Source organism: Rosa chinensis, chromosome 5 (genome assembly GCF_002994745.2).
Source record: "Rosa chinensis cultivar Old Blush chromosome 5, RchiOBHm-V2, whole genome shotgun sequence".
Taxonomy (NCBI): Eukaryota; Viridiplantae; Streptophyta; class Magnoliopsida; order Rosales; family Rosaceae; genus Rosa; species Rosa chinensis.
Genome location: NC_037092.1, coordinates 73,129,526 through 73,153,267, shown reverse-complemented (window position 1 = coordinate 73,153,267; position 23,742 = coordinate 73,129,526). Strand labels below are relative to the sequence as shown.

Sequence of the window (23,742 nt, the reverse complement as noted above, 5' to 3'; positions counted from 1 at the left end):
CAAGTTTGTGTTTTTATGTGTTTTGAGTATGCTTCGAGAATGTAATGCTTCCCTTCATTGTCTGCTATGAAATTGGATTTGTCTTGATGTAAACTTCAATATCTGATATGGTTATTTTAAATCTTTATTCTTTAATGGATTAAATACTGGTTACTCCTTATACTTATAGGGTTTCATCGTTTCAGTCCCTGACCTTTGAATTTCACCTAAAAAGTCCCTGAACTCCCAATTTCCTCCCAATTGATCCCTGCCGTCAAGCATCCGTCAAAGACTCCGTTATCTTGCTGACGTGGCGGTCGTTTCCCCCCTAAAAAGTCTATTATAGCCTCACTTTTTTTTAAATTAATTTTATTCTCTTTTTTTTTTTCTGTTTTTTCTTTTTGCCTTTTCTTCTTTCCAGGCTCTCTCTCCTCTGTTTATCTCCATCATCTTCTTCCAAAACAAACCCAGCTCTCTCTCCATCTTCTTCTCCCCGGCAGTCAACCTTAAAACCTTCGTTTGTCTTTTGATAAGGTAGTCCCACTGAAGACCCTAATGGTTGTGAAGAGTATTTATTATTAACATTATATGGTACTTGGGAAACGCATGAATAACAATCCGAGCCCATCTTTATTAAAAACCAAAACTGGAAATACAACATACTAATTATATGGCCACAAGCGACTCAACCAAACCAAAACCAACATGAACCGATCTAGGGAGACATTCCTAGTCAACAAACAATGAATTAGCTAAATACATTGTAGAAGAAACAAGAAGAACGAAAGCACAAGAGAAGGGGCCACACAACAAGGATCAACAGGAGCAAAAAACTCGCCAAACCAGTTTCTCTCAAAAAGAAAATTTACCAAAAACGAAGAGATGGAGTTCTGCCTTTGCGCTTCTTGGCCGTGAGATTCTCAAACTGTTTCTTGAGGTCACGATTTAGTTGGGGGAGTTTGTCGCCTAAGACAGATGGGTATAGAGAGAAGTCTTCACAATGCTTTATCAAAGACCGGTATCATGCTTGTCGAAAACCGGGCCGGAATCGGCGACCTTGGAGGCGGAATCAGTGGGCCCACCACCGCCGTACATGGAATCCAAGTTGAAAGCTTTGAAATTGGTGGAGAACTTGGCCGAGCCTCCTTAGATGTTCTCAAAGTCTTGGGCTTTCGGGGCTTCGAAGATCGGGTCGCGATCGTCGGAGAAGGACTCGTTGAAGGAATTGGAGGTGCGAATTGATCTGGAGGAGGGTCTAGTCGAGCAGGAAGATGACGAAGACAGAGTCGCCGGTGAGTTCGCAGGCTAGTTGGAGGAGAGGGACGGCTAGGTAAGTGGGGTGGTGGGAGAGGAGGGGCTTCCACTTGGCGTCGAGGGCAATGATGGCGGAGTGAGTCAGGGAGGTGGTTAGGTGAGTGAACTCAGGAGAATCGATGGAGGAGACGAAGGGGGTTATCAGGGCATTGGGTTTTGGGGATCCATGGAAGAAGAAGAGGTCAAAAGGGAAAAAAAAAAAAAACAGAGAAAGATTTAAAAAAAAAAAAATTAAAAAAAGCAATTGAGGGTAAAATAGACATTTCGGCGTAAAATGGATGCCACGTCAGCAATTTAACAGACAATTTAGACTGAAATGACCAATTAGGAGGAAATTGGGAGTTCAGGGACTTTTTAAGTGAAATTCGAAGGTTAGAGACTGAAACGATGAAACTCTATAAGTATAGGGAGTAAACAGTAATTAACTCTTCTTTAATTATGTAGTAATATACTATCATGACTATCATCTATAGCATTTATGCAATTAGAATGACAAAATAAGGTCCACCAAATCATTCATGGAATTGTAGGAAGAACCACCCTGCTTCATACTGGATTCAATTTTCTCCTTCAAATCTTTTGCTCTTTGCCTTATCAGCTCTCCTTCTTTACCCACCATAAGCCTTCTTATAGCCCCCTCTATTTCTCCTCTGTTCATGTCACTCTCCCACTCTAACCCTACTCCCCAAACTTGGGTCAAGTACCTTGCATTCACTCGCTGGTCCCCATAATATGGTTGGCATATTAACGGAACTCCTTCAGAGATACTCTCAATAGTTGAATTCCAACCACAGTGACTCCAAAACCCTCCAACTGCAGTGTGTACCAAGACTTGCTTTTGGGGTGCCCATTTTACTATGCAACCCCTGTCTCCAACAGCTTCTTGGAAACCTTCTGGCAGTTCTGTGGAGTCCATTCGGACCACCCACAAGAAAGGCTGCTCGCTGTTGGAGAGACCCCATGCCATTTCAACTAGGTCTTTATTGTCCATGGAAGCGCAGCTTCCAAGGCTTATGTAGATGACAGAGTTGTGTGATTGTTTGTCAAGCCATGGAATGCAACTCTGGTCCTCTTTCAATAAGCTGATGGATATGGCCGGAACAGTTTTGTTGAGAGGGCCAATGGGGAACAACGGAAGTTGGTATTCCTGCTGGATCTTTTTCAATGTTGATTGCTCAAGGCAATCCATGGAGTTCCAGATCATGGCTGAAGATGACCTTCGATCAAGGGCTTTCGCTATATGTTGTAGCAAGTCATCCCAATTTCTGAAATATGTGATGGTTAGGTCTTTAAATCTAAGTGGTTCAAGTCCTGGTACTAGTTCCAACATCATAGAATCTGCATTTATATAGGTAAAGCATCAGAGTTCTTGAGGTTCATGTCAAAGTTATGCATGAGAAGTAGAGAATAATCCTGGTACTAGTTCCAACATCATAGAATCTGCATTTATATAGGTAAAGCATCAGAGTTCTTGAGGTTCATGTCAAAGTTATGCATGAGAAGTAGAGAATAATAGAACGCAATTCTCACAAAAAAAAAAAAAGTAATAATAATAATTCTATGCATGTCAATAGTCAATACAGCATTCAGAACGTTGAAAGATGTCTAATTGTTGCACACCTTGACAGGGAATGTAACCATCGTTTTGGAGCCTAGGATATGCAAGGTAACTTAGCGTCTTTGCTGCACTGCTAGTAGACAATATGATACTAGGAATCCTTAGATAATTGGCCACCTCTTCTGCAAAGTGCATATATTCATCATAGATGATGCAAGCAATCTTATTGTGTTGATCCACTTTCTCCATTATCCTAGCCAACGAATCCCGGAGATGGCCTTTGCAGTTGGTGTTGAAACCTGATATCACGGCTATAAAGTTGTGGGCTGATATATTTTGCTCACATATGCCATCGTACAACTTTAAGAAGTCGAAATGAGGGTAGTTCAGCGGGTTGGGAAAGTTGAACTGGGTATGAGCGATTGTGATGTGAAAGCCTTTGGAATGAAGGATAGTGCCCAGATAAAGCATTGGGGTTATGTGGCCTTGAAATGGCAGAGGAACCAGCACCACTCTGCGGCATCTCTCTTGTCGATATTCCATCTGTCACTGAGAAAGGCTTGTTCAACAGAGAAATGTGGTATTTTCTGTTTTGGTCAGGTGACTTGGAAATGCATTGTATGTGGTTTATATACACCAACATTCCTTAAAAGTTAAAGTTGAAGTCGATGCTCTCTGAGAAGCAAAGTTGTTTGTTTAATTTGGAAAGATTGAAATTATTATTTCAATGTCCTGGTCCTGGAAAGTGTGTTATGTTTATCTAGTCCTTATTTAAAATAAGATCAGTAGAGACTTCTGGGGACTCGGTTTTGGGAAAGAAATTTCGCAGCTGAGAGCTGATTTATTGACTAACAATAGATAAATTGGTTTTAGTTTGTGACTTGATTACCAAGTAATAGGGAAACTTTGAAACTTTAGTTTGTGGCTCGATTACCAAGCACAACTGATTTATTGACTTAAGACCAGCTTTAGAAGTGTCAAAGTTTGTGGCTTGATTACCAAGTAATAGGGAGACTTGTTGCGCTTCGATACGTAAATAAAAAGAAAAAATAAAAAAGTGAAATGGGTAAGATATGCTAATCGTTTTCTATTCTTCTTTCTTGTACGTGTTGATTATGTACTTACACAAGGGCACAAGGTCTTCATGCTTGTCCAGAGTGGTATTGGGAATCAACTAAGAGGCAGACAATTTTCATAAACTATATGTACGGAATGTTTGTGTTTGTTGAATCAGCAAGAATATACGTTTCTCCAACCACCTTATGAGTTGAAGGCAACAATATATTTTCTCCAGGACTAATGTGATGCATTAGCATAGTTAATTTTACTCAAGGCCGAGTGATGAACTACAACGATTTCCCTACATTCAGATTTAACATCAGTTAGCGAGTACTGACCATGTAAAAGGGGTTCCAAAAAAAAAAAAACCGACGTAAAAAAATTACACTTTTTTGTTGAGAGACAAATTTATTGGAGTCACAGGCAGCCAATAGAGTGTTTCTATTCATACCTCTAAAATTAGTAATTGGACCTCCTAAATTTTTTGAACTTTTAATATTCCTAAAATAATTTTCGTGGTTGTAATTCATTGCTTTAATCATAATTTTCTCTAAAAAGTTTTTTTTTTTTTTTTGAGATTTCAACTTTGTCTATTTCGTTTTGTCATATACATACTGCAATGCACTCTAAACTACTAGTTCCTAAAGAATGATCTTGGCTAATTCTCATGAGTTTTTCTTAATTGTATAGTGTTATGTACGTTTTCAATGGCTAGACTTTTTACTCAAATTGATATCTTGCGTTTGAAGATGAGATTACTGTGGTTCAAGGAAGATGGATAAAGTTGGAAGTTTTTTTGGGTTATTATCACAAATGGTACCTGAACTTATCCTCTATTTTATCGATGGTACGTACCTGAACTTCAATTTTGATCACAACCAGTACCCGAACTTTTCGACTTCATTTTAAATGGTACCTAAGGCCACTTTCGGTCACTATTCCAACCAAAAAAGCCAGATCTAAAAAAAAAAAAAAAAAAAAAAATTCAAGTTCAAGGCAAGTCTATTACCAAAAAATCATCACTATATATGATCGCAACCCTTGAAATCATCAAAAATCATCACTATGATCGCCTCACATACCGTTTTTAGTCGGAATATTGACCGGGGGTGGCTCTAGGTACCATTTAAAATGAAATCGAAAAGTTCGGGTACTGGTTGTGATCAAAATTGAAGTTCAAGTACAATTTGTGATAATAACCTTTTTTTTTTTTTTTGATCGAGGATAAAGTTGGAAGTTTGATGATAAAAAATTCAAATGAGGTATGAATAGAACCACTCCAGCAAATAGTAGGGAGGAGATCAACATCTGCCAATCAATGAAGAGTAGTCCACAAAAGATCTTGTAACAAGCATCCGAATCCCCATAGGAACCAGCAAAATATCATTGCAATGAGCCCTCACCGTGAAGAATAGCATCGACAAATCATGTGAAGCATACCTAAACTGGAAATCAACTTCATTAGACCAAAAAAAAAAAACTAAATTCGAGGTAGACAATATAGGGAGAGAGCATAGAGGGAATCGTCATGGCAGATGCCCTTGTAATTCCAATATACAGTTAGGCGACGAGAATGTTCATGGTATCTAGTTGCTTACGCTACCAAACAAAAAAGATAGACTTAGTATTCAAAAAAAAAAAAAAGACTTTTTTTGACTTTGTCAAGGGGAACCCAAATGCTTCTTAGGCCCAAGATAAACCCCTTCGGTACATATGAAATGCTTCAACTGTGCATTGCAGTACAGTGCCTGACCACTTTGACAGCTTTTAGGTTCGAACCTAGGTTGGGGAGCACACCCAACTAGGCAAGAACCACTGGGCTACTTGCAGTGGTTAACAAAAAATAGACTTAGAACTCTTTCATCCGATCAGACTAGATAATTAATTACGTATAACTTTACCATGTTAAGATAAGGCGTTCACTTATTTACTAAATAAAAAACGTTCAATCTTTATTCCACATTCTAAATTTTTAAAGGGCTCATGCCATTAGGAAAAAAGTCCCAGCATAGTTTACATTCCTCATTTTTTACATATAACCTAGCAGTTGTTATGTGTTCTAGCCTTCTAGGTATTCGATACTTTCGTTGACAATGTGACTTTTACATCCTCTTTCCATCAAATTTCATGGATCTCCTTTCTTGATTTTTTCTCCTTTGGTTTTTTACTGTAGCTTATTGGTCTTAGTAGTGCCTTCTTAGCCCCAAACAACAGCATAGCGATGACAAAGTATGTGTCACAAATTTCTTATATGGATCAACAATGGCTTCCAGTATGTCAAATTCTCGAAGTTGGTTGGCTTTACCTCACAAGCAGGGTCGGATGCAGGTACTTAGTCGGTTTGGCTCAAGCCCCACCGAGGTTTTTGGGCCAAAAAAAAAAACTAGGTATATAGCATATGTTTTATTTTATTTTTTGTTGAACACTCTTTTCCTTTCTCAAGCCCCACGGAAGTCTCGAACGCTCTCCTCCTCCTCTCCTTCTCCGAGCTCCAGGCCTCTAGGTATCTCTCTCTCCCTCTCCGTTTTCTCCTCCTCCTCTTCTTCTCTTCTTCTTCTCCTTTATATTCCTTTTTTTTTTTTTGAAGTTTATGATCTTCAGTTCTTTGGCAGCTCGACCCTTGATCAGTTGACTCCAATCACTCCACGAATCTAAGATGTTAAAGAGGTATTATAATTGATAAGGCATTCATATGATTGATTATCATTTTAAAATAAAGCATCCTGAGATGTCAGTTGACCCCATTTCCTTTATATGGTGCCCAAGAATGAAACCCTAATTGAGTTTATCCCTCATGTTTTTGTAGAGGATTCAAAAAACAATGCTGCTCCGGCAAGTCTCTCTAACTTAGATGAAGGTGAGACTTTTTCATCTGAATTTGTTTGCTAAACCTCATTTTCTTCATTGGGAGCCTAAGAACGAAACCCTTTTTCCTCAATTTTGGCAGAGGATTTAGAAAGCAATACTTCTCTTAGAAGTCTTTCTAACTCAGATGAAGGTGAGATTCTTTCCTCTGAATTTGTTCGATAAACCTCATTTCCTTCATCGGGAGCCCAAGAACAAAACCGTAACTGAGTTTTTTCCTCAGGTTTGGCAGAAGATTCGGAAAACAATGCTGCTCCGACAAGTCTCTTTAACATAGCTAAAGGTGAGACCCTTTCATCTGAATTTGTTTCATCCCAAGAACGAAACCTTAATTGAGTTTTTTCCTCACGTTTGGCAGAGGATTGGGAAAATAATGCTACTCCAGCAAGTCTCCCTAATGCAGATGAAGGTGAGACTCTTTCCTCTGAATTTGTTCAATAAACCTCATTTACTTCATCAGGAGCCCAAGAATGAAACCCTAATTGAGTTGTTTCCTCATGTTTGACAGAGAATTCGGAAAACAATGCTGCTCCTGCAAGTCTCTCTAACACAGATGAAGATGAGACTCTTTCCTCTAAATTTGTTCGTAAACCTCATTTTCTTCATCAAGAGCCTAAGAAGAAACACTTGTTGAGTTTTTTCCTTAAGTTTGGCAAAGAATTCAGAAAACAATGCTGCTCTGGCAAGGCTCTCTATCACAGATGAAGGTGAGACTCTTTCTGAATATGTTCAATAAAACTCCATTTCCTTCACCAGAAGCCCAAGAGCAAAACCCTAATTGAGTGTTTTCCTTAGGTTTGGCAGAGAATTCAGAAAACAATGTTGCTCTGGTAAGTCTCTGTAACGCAGATGAAGGTGAGACTCTTTCCTCTGAATTCGTTCGATTAACCTCATTTCCTTCATCCAGATCCCAAGAACGAAATCCTAATTGAGTCTTTCCTCAATTTTGACAGAGGATTTAGAAAACAATGCTTCTCTTGGAAGTCTCTCTAACCCATATGAAGGTGAGATTGTTTTCCGAATCCTCTCTAACCCAATTTCATATTGGAAACTGTATTTGAATTCGAAGAAAATCTACGATACAATAATGTACCAAAATATTAATTAACCCTCCCCCTCTTACTAAGACTACATAATGTTTTGATTTGACATAGAGGTGGATTTGGTTCTATCTTCGTTCAGTTTTTTGCTAGTAACAGAAACCACACGGCAAATTCGGTTAACCGACTATGTCGGCAACCGATATATCAATTCGGTTTGGTTTGATTTTGGTTAATTTTAACCCCATTAACATTGTTGATTTAATCACCATTTCTAATGAAAATTTGCATTTCTTCAATTGTTATCATACATATGGTAATTATCCAAACAACATCAATATCCCCAAACTTTGACATAGAGGTAGATACAAAGATAAGAGTACTCCGAAACTAGTTTTTTAACAGAATAAACAATTTTTTTTTTATTTTTACTTTTAATAAATTCGGTGGAGAAGTTTTATATACACATCCCCAATTACTTAATGTACACCCCTCATATTCTTGGGGAGTGAAATTTGCACTCCCCATTTTGTAAACCACACTCCCATTATCTCTTTTGTTCATTAAATTTCCTAAATTACCCTTACCATCTTTCTATATTTTCCTTGCCCCTCATTGTCTTCTGCAACTCCTCTCTCTATAATCTTCTCTCTCTTACTCCCTTATCAACTCATAGACCAAAAAGATCATCTAACCACCAGTGCCCATCACATTTGGCTTGCCTATTCATGTGAAGCGACCATGAGCTGCTATACTCCGAGAGCGAGAAGCTTTAACCAATTTGCTCTATAAGGCCTTTGAGGCTATTGCATCTATGCAGTGGCTAACTACTATGAGCTTATCATTTAGAGGAAGTAGAGTCTGAATATATTTGTTATAATCACACTTTATACCCTTTAAGTAGCTTGGCAGATCCATGAACGCTGGTTTCGATTCGATCAAAACCGGGGTTGATTACCAAGTAATAGGGAAACTTTGAAACTTTAGTTTGTGGCTTGATTACCAAGCACAACTGATTTATTGACTTAAGACCAGCTTTGATAGTGTCACAAGTTTGTGGTTTGATTATCAAGTAATAGGGAAACTTGTTGTGCTTCGATACATAAATAAAAAGGAAAATTAAAAATGAGATCGATGGAAATCAAAAGTGAAATGCGTAAGATATGATAACCGTTTTCTTGTTCTTCTTTCTTGTGTTAATTATGTACTTAGACAAAGGCACAGAGCCTTCATGCTTCTTGAGAGTGGTAGTAGTGATCAACTAAAAGTCAGACACAATTTTCATAAACTTTCTGTAGGGAATGTTTGTGTTGGTTGAATCAGCAACAATATATGTTGCTTCAACCATCTTATAAGTTAAAGGCAACAATATATTTTCTCTAGGAGTACTGTGATGCATTAGCATAGTTAATTTTATTCAAGGCCGAGTGATGAACTATAACGATTTCCCTACATTCAGATTTTACTGATAGTACTGTTTAGCCAGTACTGACCATGTAAAAGGGGTACGTTCCAAAAAAAAACCGAGGTAAAAAGATCACACTTTTTTATTGAGAGACAAATTTATGGGAGTCACGGGCAGCCAATAATAGCACGGAGGAGATCGACATCTGCCAATCAAAGAAGAGTAGTCCATAAAAGATCTTGAAACAAGCATCCGAATACCCGGCCCATAGAAACCCGCAAAATATCATTGCAATGAGCCCTTGCCATGAAGAATAGCATCGACAAAATCAGGTGAAGCATGACTAAACCATAAATTAACTTTATTAGACCCAAAAAATACCTAAATCCGAGGTAGACAATGTAAGGAGAGAGCATAGAGGGAATTGTTGTGGTAGATGCCCTTGTTGTTCCAATATGCCATTAGGCGATGAGAATGTTCACACTACCAGAAAACTTGTCTTTTACGACGCACAATTTACAGCGTGCATATCATGCGCGCCGTAAAAGAGTGTCATTTACGACATGCTTTTTTATGCGCCGTAAAAGAGTTCTTTTTCTGGTCATTTACCGTGTGCTTCCCGTGTGTGCCGTAAATGACAAATTACATTAACGGCGTACGTTTTTTGTGTGCTGTAAAAGACTTTCATTTCTAGTCTTTTACGGCGCACTTCTCATGTGCGTTGTAAATAGAAGAAAAACCATTTACGGCGTGCTTCATATATGTGCCGTAAAAGACTAGAAGTGAAAGTCTTTTACTGCGTGCTTTCAAGTGCGCCGCAAATTTCACAAATTTTAAGAGCCCGCTTATATTTTCGGTCAACAATTAAACTTCCCCCCTTTTCTTTAAGGGAAGTGTTCCCATCCTCCATCTCTCTCTCTCCCTCTTCTCTCTCTCTCTGATCTTGTCCTTGCCTACTCCAACGGGAGTTACCAGACGACTACTTCTGCATATCAATGGAAGGGGGTTTACTGGCCACCACAAGCACTTTCCCTCCAAATTTGGGTTTCACTTTTTGGGGTTTCTTTTAGATCTGGAGACAAACATCATCGCTTCGGTATTCCAATTCTCTTTTTAGGTTTTGACATCATCAGGATCTGGTATAACTCTCTCTAACCCTTCTTTTCCTTTCATTTTTCATTTTTGCCTTGCATATTCGGTATTGATGTTCAAATTTGATTAGGCAGCAAAGAGATTTTGAACCCAAGAGCTTTGGGTGGATTTCGTTTGTGTTTGTTTAGAGCTGAAGATCTAATTTTGATTAGGTTTTCTTTTTGGGTTTTCAGGGTTTGTGATTATTCTGTTTCTATGCCGTCGAAATCCATCCCATCTTGAACTGAAAATTCCATAAACTGAAATTTCCTGAGCTCTGGGAACCTGGAGATGGACACTTTCCAAGTTTTCTAATTCATTTCATCATCATCTGATTGTTGTCTTTGAATTTTCTTTCTAGGTTTTTTGGTGGTTTTGTTTTTGTTGTTGCTAATTTGGGTTTTGGTGAATTTGTGAAGAGCAAGCGGTGTGTGTAGAAATTAGAAACAGGGGGTGAAGCAGAGTCTGGGACGCAGAGACAGTTTGAGCTTTGCTGGTTGGAAGATGGGTTCTCAGATATGTATGTAATTTGGGTTCTCTCTGTTTTTCGTATTTGCTTTAATATTCTTAAATTTTAGATCTTTGACAAGTAAATTGTAGGTTAGAATCAAAGTCAAACACAAACTGAAAAGTAAAGAAACCCACTTTGGCTTTCATTTCTCATGATCATTCAATATCTTAGTACTTCAATCCAGTTTTGTTAATTGCTGAACAGGGTTGATCAATTTCTATGTTTTTTTGAGTTGGTCAATTTGAGTCTCTAATAATGTGTATGATATATGAGATGTACCAATTAGGTTCATTGATCAATTAGTTGTGTTTCTCAGTTCATGCACTTTTACTAAGTAGTAATTAAGCTGGAATCATTTTTGTTAGAAACAAATATCCTTGTTAATTAAATGATACAAGGGTTTCCAAAATGCACTTTATCAGAGGACTTAGTAAGCAAGTTTAAGTTAGTTCTGCCAAATGCTACCAAATGCACATATCCTTGTTCTATATATGCTAAACTGTTACTTCCAATATTGTAAACTGAATTGAGATCATGTACGTGATGCACTTGTACTAAAGTATGCATGATAAAAATGAGTCAGTGGTTCAAGCCTTGCTTATCATATGTGTTTGGATTAAATGGAGTGTCTGAAGTTATAGTTTAATTATGAATCAATAAGGGAAAAGAGTTAGCTAGAGTTCTAATTAAGCTTTTTGTATATATAGCTTCGAGTCACTCTTTGTTGTGATGATTAGTTGCAAGATGTAGTGTATGTGAAGATGAATTATACTTATAAGAAATCGATGACCACTTCAGTTCAATCTAGCTTTTTTGGCTCTTTTAAGAATAGTTTGCACTTCATATATAGATTGCTTAGTTCAAAAGCCACATATACACTCTGCAAAGAACATATAATTCAGATTTAATTATTTGACTCCAATATGGAAGGTGGTTCCTGAGCATGCAGTCAAGGGATTGTTATGATTATATATTGGTTCAGGAACATAACTTAGCTGTCTCGATTTCTTGTTAAGATTATATATCATTTATAAGATGGACTTTATTATGTGTAGGATTTTTGGGTGTGAGAACTCTAGCTGGAGAACAAGAGGATGATGGACGGTTCTATTAGAGAAATAGAGAGGACAAGCCTTCTGAGGGCAAGAGAAGAAGCTGGTTCAACGTTAAGAAAAGTGCTAAGCAAGGGCAGATGATGTGTTTTTCTTCTGGTCAGATACAAGAAGGTAATTCAAATAAGCCCCTTTCAACTGGTGTAGTAGCTGCTTATCTTGCAGAGTGGATGAGAGAAATGAATGTAAAGTAGTGTAGGAAATGGATGTAAAGTAGTTGTGAAGGTTTCTTTTTGCTTCTATGGATTTTTATTTGCTTGTAAGCGAATCTTATATGATGTACAATAATTATATAAATGAAGTTGATTTACCAACAAAAATATAGAAACATGAAATAATATGTAAATTGTGGATTTTTGGCTTTTATTATTATTAATTTTTTTTTTTCAACCCTCATTTACGGCGTGCATGGTATGTGTGCTGTAAATATAACCTCTTTTACTGCACACATTTGACTCATTTACGGCATGCATGATATATGTGTCGTAAATACACTCCTCTTTTACGGCACACTTTTGACTCATTTACGACACACATTGTGACTCATTTACAGCGCATTTCATGTGCGCCGTAAATAATAATTGTCTTTTACGGCATGTCCATTTACGGCCTACATTTGTGGGCCGTAAAAGATCATTTACGGTGCACATTGCGAGCCGTAAAAGACCTTTTTTCTGGTAGTGTCATGGTATCTAGTTGCTCACACTACCAAACAAAAAAGATAGACTTAGTACTCTTTCATCCAACCAGACTAGATAACTTCATCATTTAAAAAAAATGCGATCATATATTTACTAAATAAAAAATATTCAATCTCTATTCCACATTCTAAAAGTTTAGAAGAGCTCAAGCCATTAGGGAAAAAGTCCTAACATAGTTTACATTCCGGGTTTTTTGCACCAACAATGTCTGGAGACTTGGGTGAGTGACAATATGATATCCGAACTTACAAAGTTATCAAAGTGATAACCACACTTATTTTTTCGTATCTCCGGCATACCTGCTGTCAATTTCCGTCACATCTCCGTCAATTATGACCATGTGCCACGCACGTGACTCCTTGAAGGAGGGCAAAACCGACTTTTACACATATTTTGACCCTAACCTCAATCAAAACTTAAAATCCCTCTAAAACAATAAAGTTAAACACAAAAAGAGATCAAACTGATTCCCAAACTTTGGCTCTCAAACCGAAAATTTCAATTAAAATGAAAGAAACTCTCCGAAAAAGATTCGATTGAATTTGATTCCTGACCAAAGGAGATAATGGCAAAGATGTGGATGTTTTTTAGAGAATCTGGACCCAGACACAGAAATAGTAAGTTCATTTTCTTCTTTGATTTCGAATACATGGTTAAAGCCAAACGCTCCAAAGCCAAATACGTCACTTTCAGAGACTCTGTGTTTAGCATTAGGGTAACCCAGATTAGAGTTTTGATTAAGACGAAATAGTATTTTAGGGTTTAGGGATTTGGGGCTGAAATTTTATATTTTCAGTGGGAGTGGTCCGTGTATTGAAAATTAATATTGTCTTTGTCATTTGTTTTTTTGGATTGGATTTGCATTGTTTAAATTTCCATAAATAATTTTATAATGGTTTCGATTATGGGTACCATATTATATATAGGATTTAAGTGTTTTGATAAAGCATTGGTTTTTCTGGGTTTATGGTTGCGAAGTATGCAACCCAGGTCATACATAGGAGGATTAATGGTGTTCTTTCCCATTTTCAATTCCAGAAGACTTATACACCATGGAAATACACCATGGTGGTTACTTTGACAAGCTGCTAGATGGTATGAATAAGTATAAGGTGGCTAGGTTCAACAAGGATGGTGGGAAGATTTGGCTAGATGGGTTGGATCCTGACATGATTGCATGGACAGAGTTTGGGAATATAGCCTAGGATCTTAGGTATAGGGAGAAGCCCATTTCATACTACTTCAAGATTCCAAGGACTACTTGCAATGAGGGTTGGGTGCGGGTGCCGATTAGGAATGATGCAGATGCATTGGAGATGATTAAATTGATTCCACTTAAGACCAGGCAAATCAGTGTGCACATAACTGGTGGTGGGAGGAGAAGGAAAGCAGAGGCTGAAGCTGATGACTTGGTGCCAACTGACCCAGATTGGGAGAATCCCTTGAATACAGTGATTGGTGAAGAGAGAAAAAGAATGGAGCATGAAAGCAACCTATTTGGGACTCAGTTAAATAGGGAGAGTGATGTAGGTGGCAGTTCGAAGGGAGTAAATAGGGTTGGTGTAGATGTTAATGCACATGGGGGGAGGGTTAGGCATGAAGAAGGGCCAGCTGGTGTTATAAATTTGGATTCAGATAGTGATGTGGATGTGGGGGAGAGTGTGCAGAGGCAAAGTGAAGGCACTTTTGGAGGGCTTAGTGACTTGGTCCTCGACTTGTTTGCTTCACAATGCGAGGTGAGGAAGGGAGGTAATGACAAAACTGGACAGGGACAGAATTAAAGACAACAGCAACAGGAGGATGACTTAGGGGTATTTAGTGGATTCTACAATGCCTTGGTGAAAAGCCTTAGACCAAAGCATATCTTTAAGAGGCCTAAGCAGTATGCTCCAGCTGTTCAAGAGGCAATCAGGGCATCTGCTGAAGAGGCTTTGAAGGCATCTGTTGAAGAGGCAGAACAGGTTGCTGCAGGCCAAACAAGACCTGAGATTGGGTCAGTTGTTGAAGAGGCTACAACCCAAACAAGACCAGATGTTGAAGCACCGACACCAAGTGTTGAAGTTTTTGACACCAATGAACCAATTGTTGGGCCTAGAGAAAAAGGGAAGAAAGCAAGCAATGTGAGCAAGGGAGCAGAGGGTAAAGACAAGGGGAAGAGGTTGTAGCAAGTAGATAAAGGGAAGAAGGCTGCTAGTGAAACAACAGCCAAGAAGAGTAGATCTTAGCCCAAGTCTAATGGGAGACAAAAGAAGCAGCCAAGGTACAATACCAGAAAGAAGGGCAGTAAGGGATATGAGGAGGTAGATAGTGATGATTCAAGCTCGGATGGTTTAGATTTTTATGTGGACAGCGAATATGACCAAGGAGATTATGAGGATGACCAACAGTTTCAAGAAAATGTGTCAAATCCCCAAAATGTGGAAAAATTTGAAGAGATGGGATTCAGAGGAGACTGTGGTGATGATGGGGTTGAAACAGATGAAAGTTGGGGAGTTTGAAGGGATCTGAGATAGAGGAGGATGAAGATGAGAATTTTTTCCCTATAGCAGCTTGGAGAGGCATAAAGCTCAAGTCTTGGAACGGAAGGGTAGATCTTAAAAACTCTAGGTTTGTTGTTGGTTTGTGTTTCCCAAATTCAGAGTAGTTGAAGGAGCCAATTAGGGGGTATGATCTCATGAGCAGAAGAGGAATTTGATTTAAGAAGAACACAGCCAAGAAGATTGAAGTTAAAAATCAGTGGGGATGTGATTTTTGGTTGTATGCTAGTGGGATAGCTGGCCTTTGGCCCAACACACTTGTGATCAAGACTCTCATATCTAAGCACAAGTGTTCATACATTCAGTCCAGTCACCACATAAACTACAATAGGGTTGCTAAGGAGGTACAACAAGACCTCTTGGTTGATTAAGATTGGAGCAGAAAAGGGATTTAGAACCACATCCAGAAGAAGTTCAATTTGGATGTGAATGTGTAGACCATCTCGAGGGGAAAGAACAAAGCCAAAAGGATGAATGAGGGACACTATGTTGAGCAGTACAACAAGCTGGCCAGCTATAAGAATGAATTATTGAGAAGCAACCCAGGTTCAACAGTGGAGATCAAGACTGAAATGGTTGGGGAAGTAAGGAGGTTTCACAGAATGTATGTGTGCTTGGTATCTTGCAAGAAGGGCTGGATGGATGGCTGCAGGCCTTTAATTGGGTTGGATGGGTGTCACATTAAGGGTCACCACCCGGGCCAATTGTTATATGTTGTTGGGATAGATGCAAACAATGGGATGTTCCCCATTGCTTATGTAGCTGAGGTTAAGAACACTAATTCATAGAGGTGGTTTTTAAGGTAGCTCATGTGAGATTTGAGGATTAAGAGGGATTCAGCCTACACCTTCATCACAGACAAGCAGAAAGGATTGGGGATTACAATAGCAGAGTTGTTTCCCAATGCTGAACACAGGCACTGTGTTAGGCATATGTACAACAACTTCAAAGCAAAGCATCCAAAAGAAGGCCTAAAACAGCTAGTTTGGGATGTAGCAAGATCAAGTACAAAAGTGTGGTTCAAAAGGCATATGGACAAGATGCAGCGGCTGGATCCACAAGCATGGCAGTAGTTTTAAGATAAGAATCCAGCTCAATGGAGTAGAGCATACTTCAGAGAAGATGGGAGGTGTGATATACTGCTGAATATCCTCTGTGAGTCATTTAATGCAGCTATTATTCCTACTAGGGATAAGCCAATCTTGACTATGCATGAGAAGATAAGGATGGACTTGCTGGTTAGGATAGCTAACAGAAGAGTTGCAGTTCAGGGCTGGAAAGATATGGTTGGCCCTAGGATTAAGAAGATTATGGATAAGGTGGCAGAGAGAACTTCATGTTATAGAGCATGGAGTAGTGGTGAATTTGAGTTTCAAATTACTGGAGGGGGAGATAATGGAAGCAAACATGTTGTGGACTTGAGGCTTCACACATGTACATGTAGGAGGTGGCAATTGAGTGTCATACCTTGTGTTTATGCCATATGTGCCATTAGAAGCAACGAAGCAGAAGCTGCCCTGTTTTGTAATGACTACTTGATGCCTTCTAGTTATATGGAGGCATACAGTCCCATTATCCATCCTATTGCTGGGGAGGATGATTGGGAAGTTGTGGATTACCCTATTGCACCTCTCCCATATAAGAAGCAAGCTGGAAGGCCTAGAATGACCAGATTCAAGGAACCGGGTGAGAACAAGTAGGCTCCACCAACACCAGACCCAACAAACACAACAAGGATGCCTAGAACATACACAAAGATGACTTGTCAGGTTTGCTTCAAAAAAGGGCACAACCGGTTGGGCTGCTCAATCACTAAGGCAAAAAATGCAGAGCAGCAAAGCAATCAGTGAGTCATTTTAAGTCATTTAAATTGTTGGTTTTTTGACACGCACACTTCATCAAATTAATGTTGTTTCCATTGCAGGGGGAAGGTAGTTCTAATGGTGCCTAGTAAACTAGGAAAAGGCAAAGAAGGCAGCAGGTTGGGCTTATAACCTTGTCATTTTGTTGGTTTTTGTGGTTGTTGTTGTGATATGTTGGTTGTGGTTAAGCTTGTGCTCCATTTGGTATGGTCTAGTTTGTGATATGTTGCTTATGGTTAAGGTTGTGCCCCATTTGGTTTGGAACTAGTTTGTGATCTGTTTGTTGTCATAAAGGTTGTGGATTTATGCTAGGGATCTGTTGGTTGTGGTTGTGATGGATATGGTTGTGTTTTTTACATGTAGGCACCAAAAGTTTTAGCTACAAACGGTAACACCAGTTTGAAAGATCAACTCATTAAGTCTAGGAAGGCTTGGAAGAAGCGAAAGACCATGGAGGGCAACCAAAGTGCCAATGTAGGGCTTCTAGTTCACAAACAAGGCATGGACCTCCAACACAAAGTAGCCAAAACCCAGCAGCAAAAAAGGCAGATCAGAAAGGCAAAACTGAATTTGAGTGGGCAGCACTATGAGGCATGTTGTCATGAACCAATCCATTTGTGGTTCTCATGTATGATCTGTTCAATGATGTGAAGAACAGTTGGTGTAATTGCTCTCTTTTGATGACATTTTCTTGAACAATTTGTTGGTTTATAGAGCAATCAATGTATGTTAACTTGTTGGGTTTGATATTGTCATTTTTTATATTTATTTCCATGCATCAGAACAAATACATTTGCCTTTGATATGGTACATCTCTTTGAATCATGTTTTTGTAGACATCTGAAGTGATATAGGTCTTGGTCAAATTTGGAGGGAAGAGTTCATAGCTTTGACAATTTTGGAGGGAAACTAACCCAGGTCTTTGTTAATTTAATGTGTTTCGGAGGGAGGGAAGAAGTTGTGGTTCTCATGTTATAAAATGAATCGAGGGCAAAACAGATATTTTAGCCTCATTTAAGGAGTCACGTGTGTGGCACATGGTCATAATTGACAGAAACGTGACGGAAATTGACAGCAGATATGCCGGAGATACGAAAAAATAAGTTTGGGTATCACTTTGATAACTTTGTAAGTTCAGGTATCATATTATCAGTCACCCAAATCTCTAAACACTGTTGGTGCAAAAAACCCTTGCATTCCTCGCCTTTACATACAACCTAACAGTCCCCTTATCTGACAACATGGCTAGTTTTTTTTTTGGAGAATGACAACATGGCTAGTTAGGAAGGAAATTCTGATAAAATAAAATAAACAATGAACGAGTTCATTTTTCAATTTTTAAATAAAGTATTACGAGAGAGAGAGAAAAAACCTGCTCTCATCCGGAATTTTAAGGAAGCAGTTCTACGAGAAAAATCCTATTCAACCCAGGTTTCCTCATCGATTGGATCTAGGATATCCATTTCCTACTTGACAAGTACTTATCATATATGATGTATATAGGCGCTCCTATAGGCTATAGTTTCTAAATTATTCTTCCGAAAGCTTTTGCTTTTCTTCGTGGGTGTTCTCTACCTTCAACTTTTTCGCTAGTTTTGATCTGTTTCTACTTATCCTCTATCTGCTGGGAACTGATTATCCACAGCTGCAGATTTTGAGAATTGGGTTTGCTTCAGGTAAAGTTTCTAGCTTTCTTTTCAACTCTTTTTGGCTCTTCAATGTCTCCTTCTACAAACGATTGGTTAATTGTTCATTGAGAAATTTGAACTTTTAGTTTGATGAACCATAGTGAGTTTCTTGTTTGAAATGTATGTGTGCAGCGATTGGTTCTAAACATTTGTTTATGTTCAGGTTATCAACTGTAAAGCTTTATAATCTGTTCTTGTTCTACATACTCTTTAAGGATTTTTGTTTGAGAATAAAAATTTTGTAGAAGAGAGAGAATTAAATTGAGATGTAATGGAAATTGAGGTGTTTTAGGGAATGGATATGTGGGTTCACTGCTAATTTGAGATCTGGATGGGGTCCAAAGGATAAATAATTTAGCAGTTCATGTTGTTTTGATGAAGGATTTTCACTGCAATCTTCATATTCTTGATACTCTCACCAGAAGTTGAAATTTTTACTTTAAGCAACTTATCTAATGTCCATAGTTACAGATAAAGAAACACACTTTCGTCCATCCTTGATTCCCTTCCTCTGACAGTTTTTCTTCGTTTATGATTGATGGTTGGTGTTTAGGCTCCAGGTGCTATTTGTCTTGTTTTGCCTGATCAAGTCTAGTCCCTCAAGTTAAACTGAATAAGAAAAAAACCAAACAATCCTGCCCTTATATCATTAGCATATGGGAAATTAAAATTTAAATGATATACATATATGCTTTGATGATCTTTTGTGTACATTGATAGTTACATATCCAATATCCTATTCTAATATCAAAATATTTAACTTTTATTCAGACCTAAAAAGCAAACTCACTAAATTTTTTTTTAATTCCAATGTTCAGGTTTTTTCAAAAGAGGTTAACTATTAGAGAAGGTGATCGAGTAGACCTTTGAATTGTTATACACAGACAAGGATGGAATTGGTTCATCCGTCTTTTCGAATGTTTCTGGAGCATATATGCAAAATCTGCAAACTTGGATTGATGTTGTTACTCATCATCTTTGTTAGAATGATTCCTGAGGAGAGGAAGATTAAATGCGCTAAACTTCTCAGAAGAATTTTTGAAGTTCTTTTTACACACTACCGCTTGTCAAGAATGACGTTATTTCACATTCTAAATTTTATTGAACGCAAGCTCACTATTTCCATTAGAAGGGTGCGAGAGTACACACAAAAATATCATTCTGAATGCGAAGAAGATACCAGCAGGTGGTCCAATGAACTCCCAGAAGATATCATGCAAAATGTTCTACAACGGTTATGCCTATCAGATTTCTTTCGGTGCTGTGCAGTATGCGTTTCATGGCAAGCCAATGTTGATATGGCAATTTCCAGCAAGTCTTTTCGTCCTATTCCCGAACTTCCGTGGCTTATGCTCTGTTCTCATCCCTTCTCCACGAAAGATAATTGCTTTCTGAGTCTAACTGATGACCAGAAATTTATTTGCAAGTCAGCTCCTACATATACTATGAAGAGGGGGGATTGTGTTGGGTCAATAGATGGGTGGTTGATCATGGCTGATAGTGTTTTATGGCGTCCTGAGGGTTTTATGAAACCCTGGTCATTCTACTTGTATAATCATCAGAGCAGTACTTTTAGTATCAACTTTTTCTTCTTAAATCCATTATCAGGTGCTCGAGTGATGCTCCCATCATCAAAATCCACCCTTCCATGTCACTGCAGCAATGGACCTGGCTTCTCCATTGTAAAAGTAGCTGCGTCATCAGTACCAACAAGCCAGGACTGTTATGTCGTTAGCCTTTGCATAAGTGGTCATTTGGCTTTCGGTAGGCCCAACGATAAATCATGGACTCTCATTGATCAGGCAGAAGCTAGAGGGCTTATTTTTTGTGATATAGAAATAATTGATGGGAAAATATATGCTGCAACTACGGAGGCATCCAAGTTTTTAATGGTATTTGATGTTCAATATGGCAATGGCCCTCCTAGCTGTAGGGCTGAAAGGCTGGTCATGCTTGAGCCCAGTCCAGTTCCTAACATGTTTCGTGATATTAGGAGAACAAATGGAGTTGAATCCCATACAAACTTCGAAGTCATTTCCCTAGCAAAAAATTCTGCATCAGAGGAGTTGTTTATGATATTCTGCAGGGCTAACTTTGTTCTTGAGGTGGGTCAATTTCCTTGGCATGTAATCTTTGGTGGTGATTTTGTCAGTCCACCACAGATTCAAGCATTTCAAGTGTTCAAGATGGAGTGGAAGATTAATGGTCCTCAGTGGGTAGAGGTTCTTGACCTCGGTGACGAGATATTATTTGTGTCTCTGGGTGGTAACAAAATGATTTCTACCAGCAATTGCCTTAATTATAATGGTCTCAGTGATAAAACATTTCAAAGAAACTGCATCTATTTTGCTTACCATACTCCTTGTTTAACATTACCATTGGAAGGGCGGAGTTTTGGGGTGTTTTCTTTGACAAATAGGAGCATCAAACGTGTCACTTTTGCAGAGGAACATTCCTTTACCCAATTATATTCTCGACCTGTCTGGTTCACACCAAATCCTTGGTAGCTTAGTTCACTCAGTTTTTATAGTATCTTTATGGGACGTCCTTGGGGGCTGTTGGTGTTGATTTTAACTGATTTTAAGACAGTAAGGTTGGCTGCCTTGTATTATATGACTTTAGTTGGATACATTCAATCATACTTTGCTCATACTTCCATTCATACCCAGTATTCTTTAATGCTAATACATGATTTGTTTGGACTGGACCCAGTTTATTTTGGCTGGTGCATGGTTTTATTTATTTATAGTTATTTTACTTTATTTTATTGTGCTTCTACGAATTCTTCTTTTTCTTTCTCACTTGATGATGGACTGAATTGTAGTCTGAAAAAGTGGACAAAACTCTAATGGGAGTTTATGAAGCTGGTAGGTTATAAAGCACAAGCATGTGTTTCGCACTTCTGTAGATGATTTCTCTTTTGTTCTCCATGAAAAAAGTTGGAAAATCTCAGCAGTGCCTACCGTTCAAACAATATCAATCACTTTGCAGGCATTTCCCAAGAAAAAGTAAGTTATGTTCATCTATTCTTGACTTTGTCTTTTGCTTCGTCTCATAATAGCTTGGAATGTGAATCTTGTGAATCCACTTTGTAGTCTCTGTTGGTTTGCTGAAATTGGTGACAAATTCGCATGTAGAATTTATAAAGCCTGTAGGTCTATAATGAATTTTTTTTTTTTTTTTGTTTTTTGTTTTTTGTTTGAGACTTGTTTCTGGCTACTAAATGTTGTGGACTTCAGATCAAATAGTAAATCTTTACGTAAATGTTTGGTTTGCGGCTTGTGGTTTGATTTTTTCTGCAGGTTAATGCATGATATTATTCTCTAATACTCTGCTGGGTTTAAAGTCTGAGGTTACATTGTTGAGTTTCTGGGACTTTTTTACCATTATCCTGAATTATGCATGTGACGCAGTATGGGTTCCATCTTTTGAATTATCACCACTAGTTATACAGTCAAATCAATTTGAGCAATAAATATTTGTTTCTCTGACCTGTTTTTTGTTGGAATTACTCTGTATTGTGGTTCTGAAGTATTTCAACTAAATTGTGTTTTGTGGTCTTGTACTATGACCAGGTTACTTGGGTCATGTGCTCTGCTAGACCTGTGGGAATTCAAATTTCAAACATCTGTTAATCCCAGCTTCTGATTTCCAACAGGTACAAACGTTAACTTATTTACTAACCGATGTTTATCAAATTTTAGTTATAGTTCATCACTTTGTTCCTGTTCTCTCTCAGAAATAGTAATATCACAGCTTTTAGGTCATTTTGTTTTTCTCGACTACATTTTCCAGTACCGTTCTTTGACGTTATAATTTAATTCTGTTGTTCTTTATCTCCGTTGGTCCTTGTTCTTTTCAAATTTTCATCCCAATCTGATTCTCATGTTTTAATTTAATTTCATAGAGTTCATGAATCTTTCTTTAGCGTTGCTCCACCATGAGAAGATCAGCAGAACATTTTTAGTTACAATAGCATCTCGACATCATGCTAATCCATCATTGACGCTTCGCTCACATTCAACAGATGAAAAAATCACACTTTAAAGAAAAGCAGTAGAAGTAGTTGTGTCCGCTGAGTGTTGAAAGTCAAGAAATGGAGTATTGGAGAGAAGATCAACTGGCTCTGTATCATTAAGAATGGATGCAATGTTTGGAAAATTTGAACATGAAGGAATTTGATGGTAAAAGATTTTGAATCTTTGAAGCATTTGTGTTGATGCTACTTGGAGAAAGTTATGTCTGCCCATATGTTGGGGAAAAAATTGCTTACAATTCCAAGTTGAACAAGCGATAATTTCGACCTGAGTTTCTACCCAGATCAGAAGTTCAAGTTTCCGCAGGGATCCGAGGTAGGCCCTTGAGTTGGTTGGTTGATTGATTTAGTGTTGAAACAATTTCCTGTACAGTTTACATCAATGTACACAAATATTTTTTCTTCTTATATTCATTTTGAAAAATGTAAAGCGGAACTTTGGACACAGAATCTCGAACACGGAAGCCTGAATAAGGAATTTGGAACCTTATGAATAGGTTTTCTTTTGAATTTCGGTCTCGAGTTTGATTATAGACTCAAACTTGGAACCCAGACAATATAATTGTTTTAGACTCAAATTATGAAGAGAAGCTGGCTCTTAACTTGCAATTTTGTCTCCGTTTGCCACTCCAATATCTGAAGGATGGCAACCCCCTTGAACTGGAATCGTTAAAATCAAGCTGGATCTGGATGCACAAATGCATCATATTTTACATTGTGGACTCATCGCTGCAGTGACAATTGTAGTTAATGATTTAAATGACCAGGCACTTCAAACGCAGTAATTGACTAAGCATATCAATATTGTAGATGATCTTACTGAAGGAAAGACCAAGGCCAACTAAGGGGGGTGTATTCAATTCAGATTTTAAAAGAATTTGTTTGAGTTTTTATAATCCATGGATTTACCTAATCCACGGATTTTTTAAATTCTATATGGACTC

General features: G+C 38.2%; 2 protein-coding genes and 2 long non-coding RNA genes across 5 annotated transcripts; 3 read left to right on the top strand and 1 right to left on the bottom strand.

Annotated features, from left to right (window-relative positions):
- Positions 1-62: 62 nt before the first annotated feature.
- On the bottom strand, positions 63-3,491 carry LOC112166841 (UDP-glucose iridoid glucosyltransferase). Its single transcript, XM_024303767.2, has 3 exons — positions 2,914-3,491; positions 1,731-2,631; positions 63-136 (listed from the first exon to the last, which is right to left on the bottom strand). The coding sequence occupies exons 1-2, from the start codon at positions 3,392-3,394 to the stop codon at positions 1,778-1,780; spliced, it is 1,335 nt and encodes a 444-aa protein (XP_024159535.1). The 5' UTR covers positions 3,395-3,491; the 3' UTR covers positions 63-136; positions 1,731-1,777.
- A 6,733-nt stretch (positions 3,492-10,224) lies between these two features.
- LOC121049633 lies at positions 10,225-12,327 on the top strand. The gene is made up of 3 exons (XR_005800944.1): positions 10,225-10,359; positions 10,546-10,871; positions 11,918-12,327. It is a non-coding gene; the product is annotated as an uncharacterized LOC121049633 (long non-coding RNA).
- Positions 12,328-14,583: 2,256 nt separating this feature from the next.
- LOC121049584 lies at positions 14,584-17,774 on the top strand. Its single transcript, XR_005800826.1, has 3 exons — positions 14,584-17,058; positions 17,137-17,193; positions 17,438-17,774. It is a non-coding gene; the product is annotated as an uncharacterized LOC121049584 (long non-coding RNA).
- Positions 17,775-18,412: 638 nt separating this feature from the next.
- LOC112202225 (putative F-box protein At5g66830) lies at positions 18,413-23,378 on the top strand. 2 transcript variants are annotated; one of them, XM_040519445.1, is made up of 4 exons: positions 18,413-18,750; positions 19,581-21,770; positions 22,338-22,420; positions 22,670-23,378. In XM_040519445.1, exon 2 carries the CDS (start codon positions 19,653-19,655, stop codon positions 21,267-21,269), a length of 1,617 nt encoding a protein of 538 aa, XP_040375379.1. In that variant the 5' UTR covers positions 18,413-18,750; positions 19,581-19,652; the 3' UTR covers positions 21,270-21,770; positions 22,338-22,420; positions 22,670-23,378. The 2 variants fall into 2 exon arrangements, with proteins under 2 accessions (XP_040375379.1, XP_024198939.1); XM_024343171.2 differs by having other exon boundaries at positions 22,790-23,377.
- Positions 23,379-23,742: the final 364 nt, after the last annotated feature.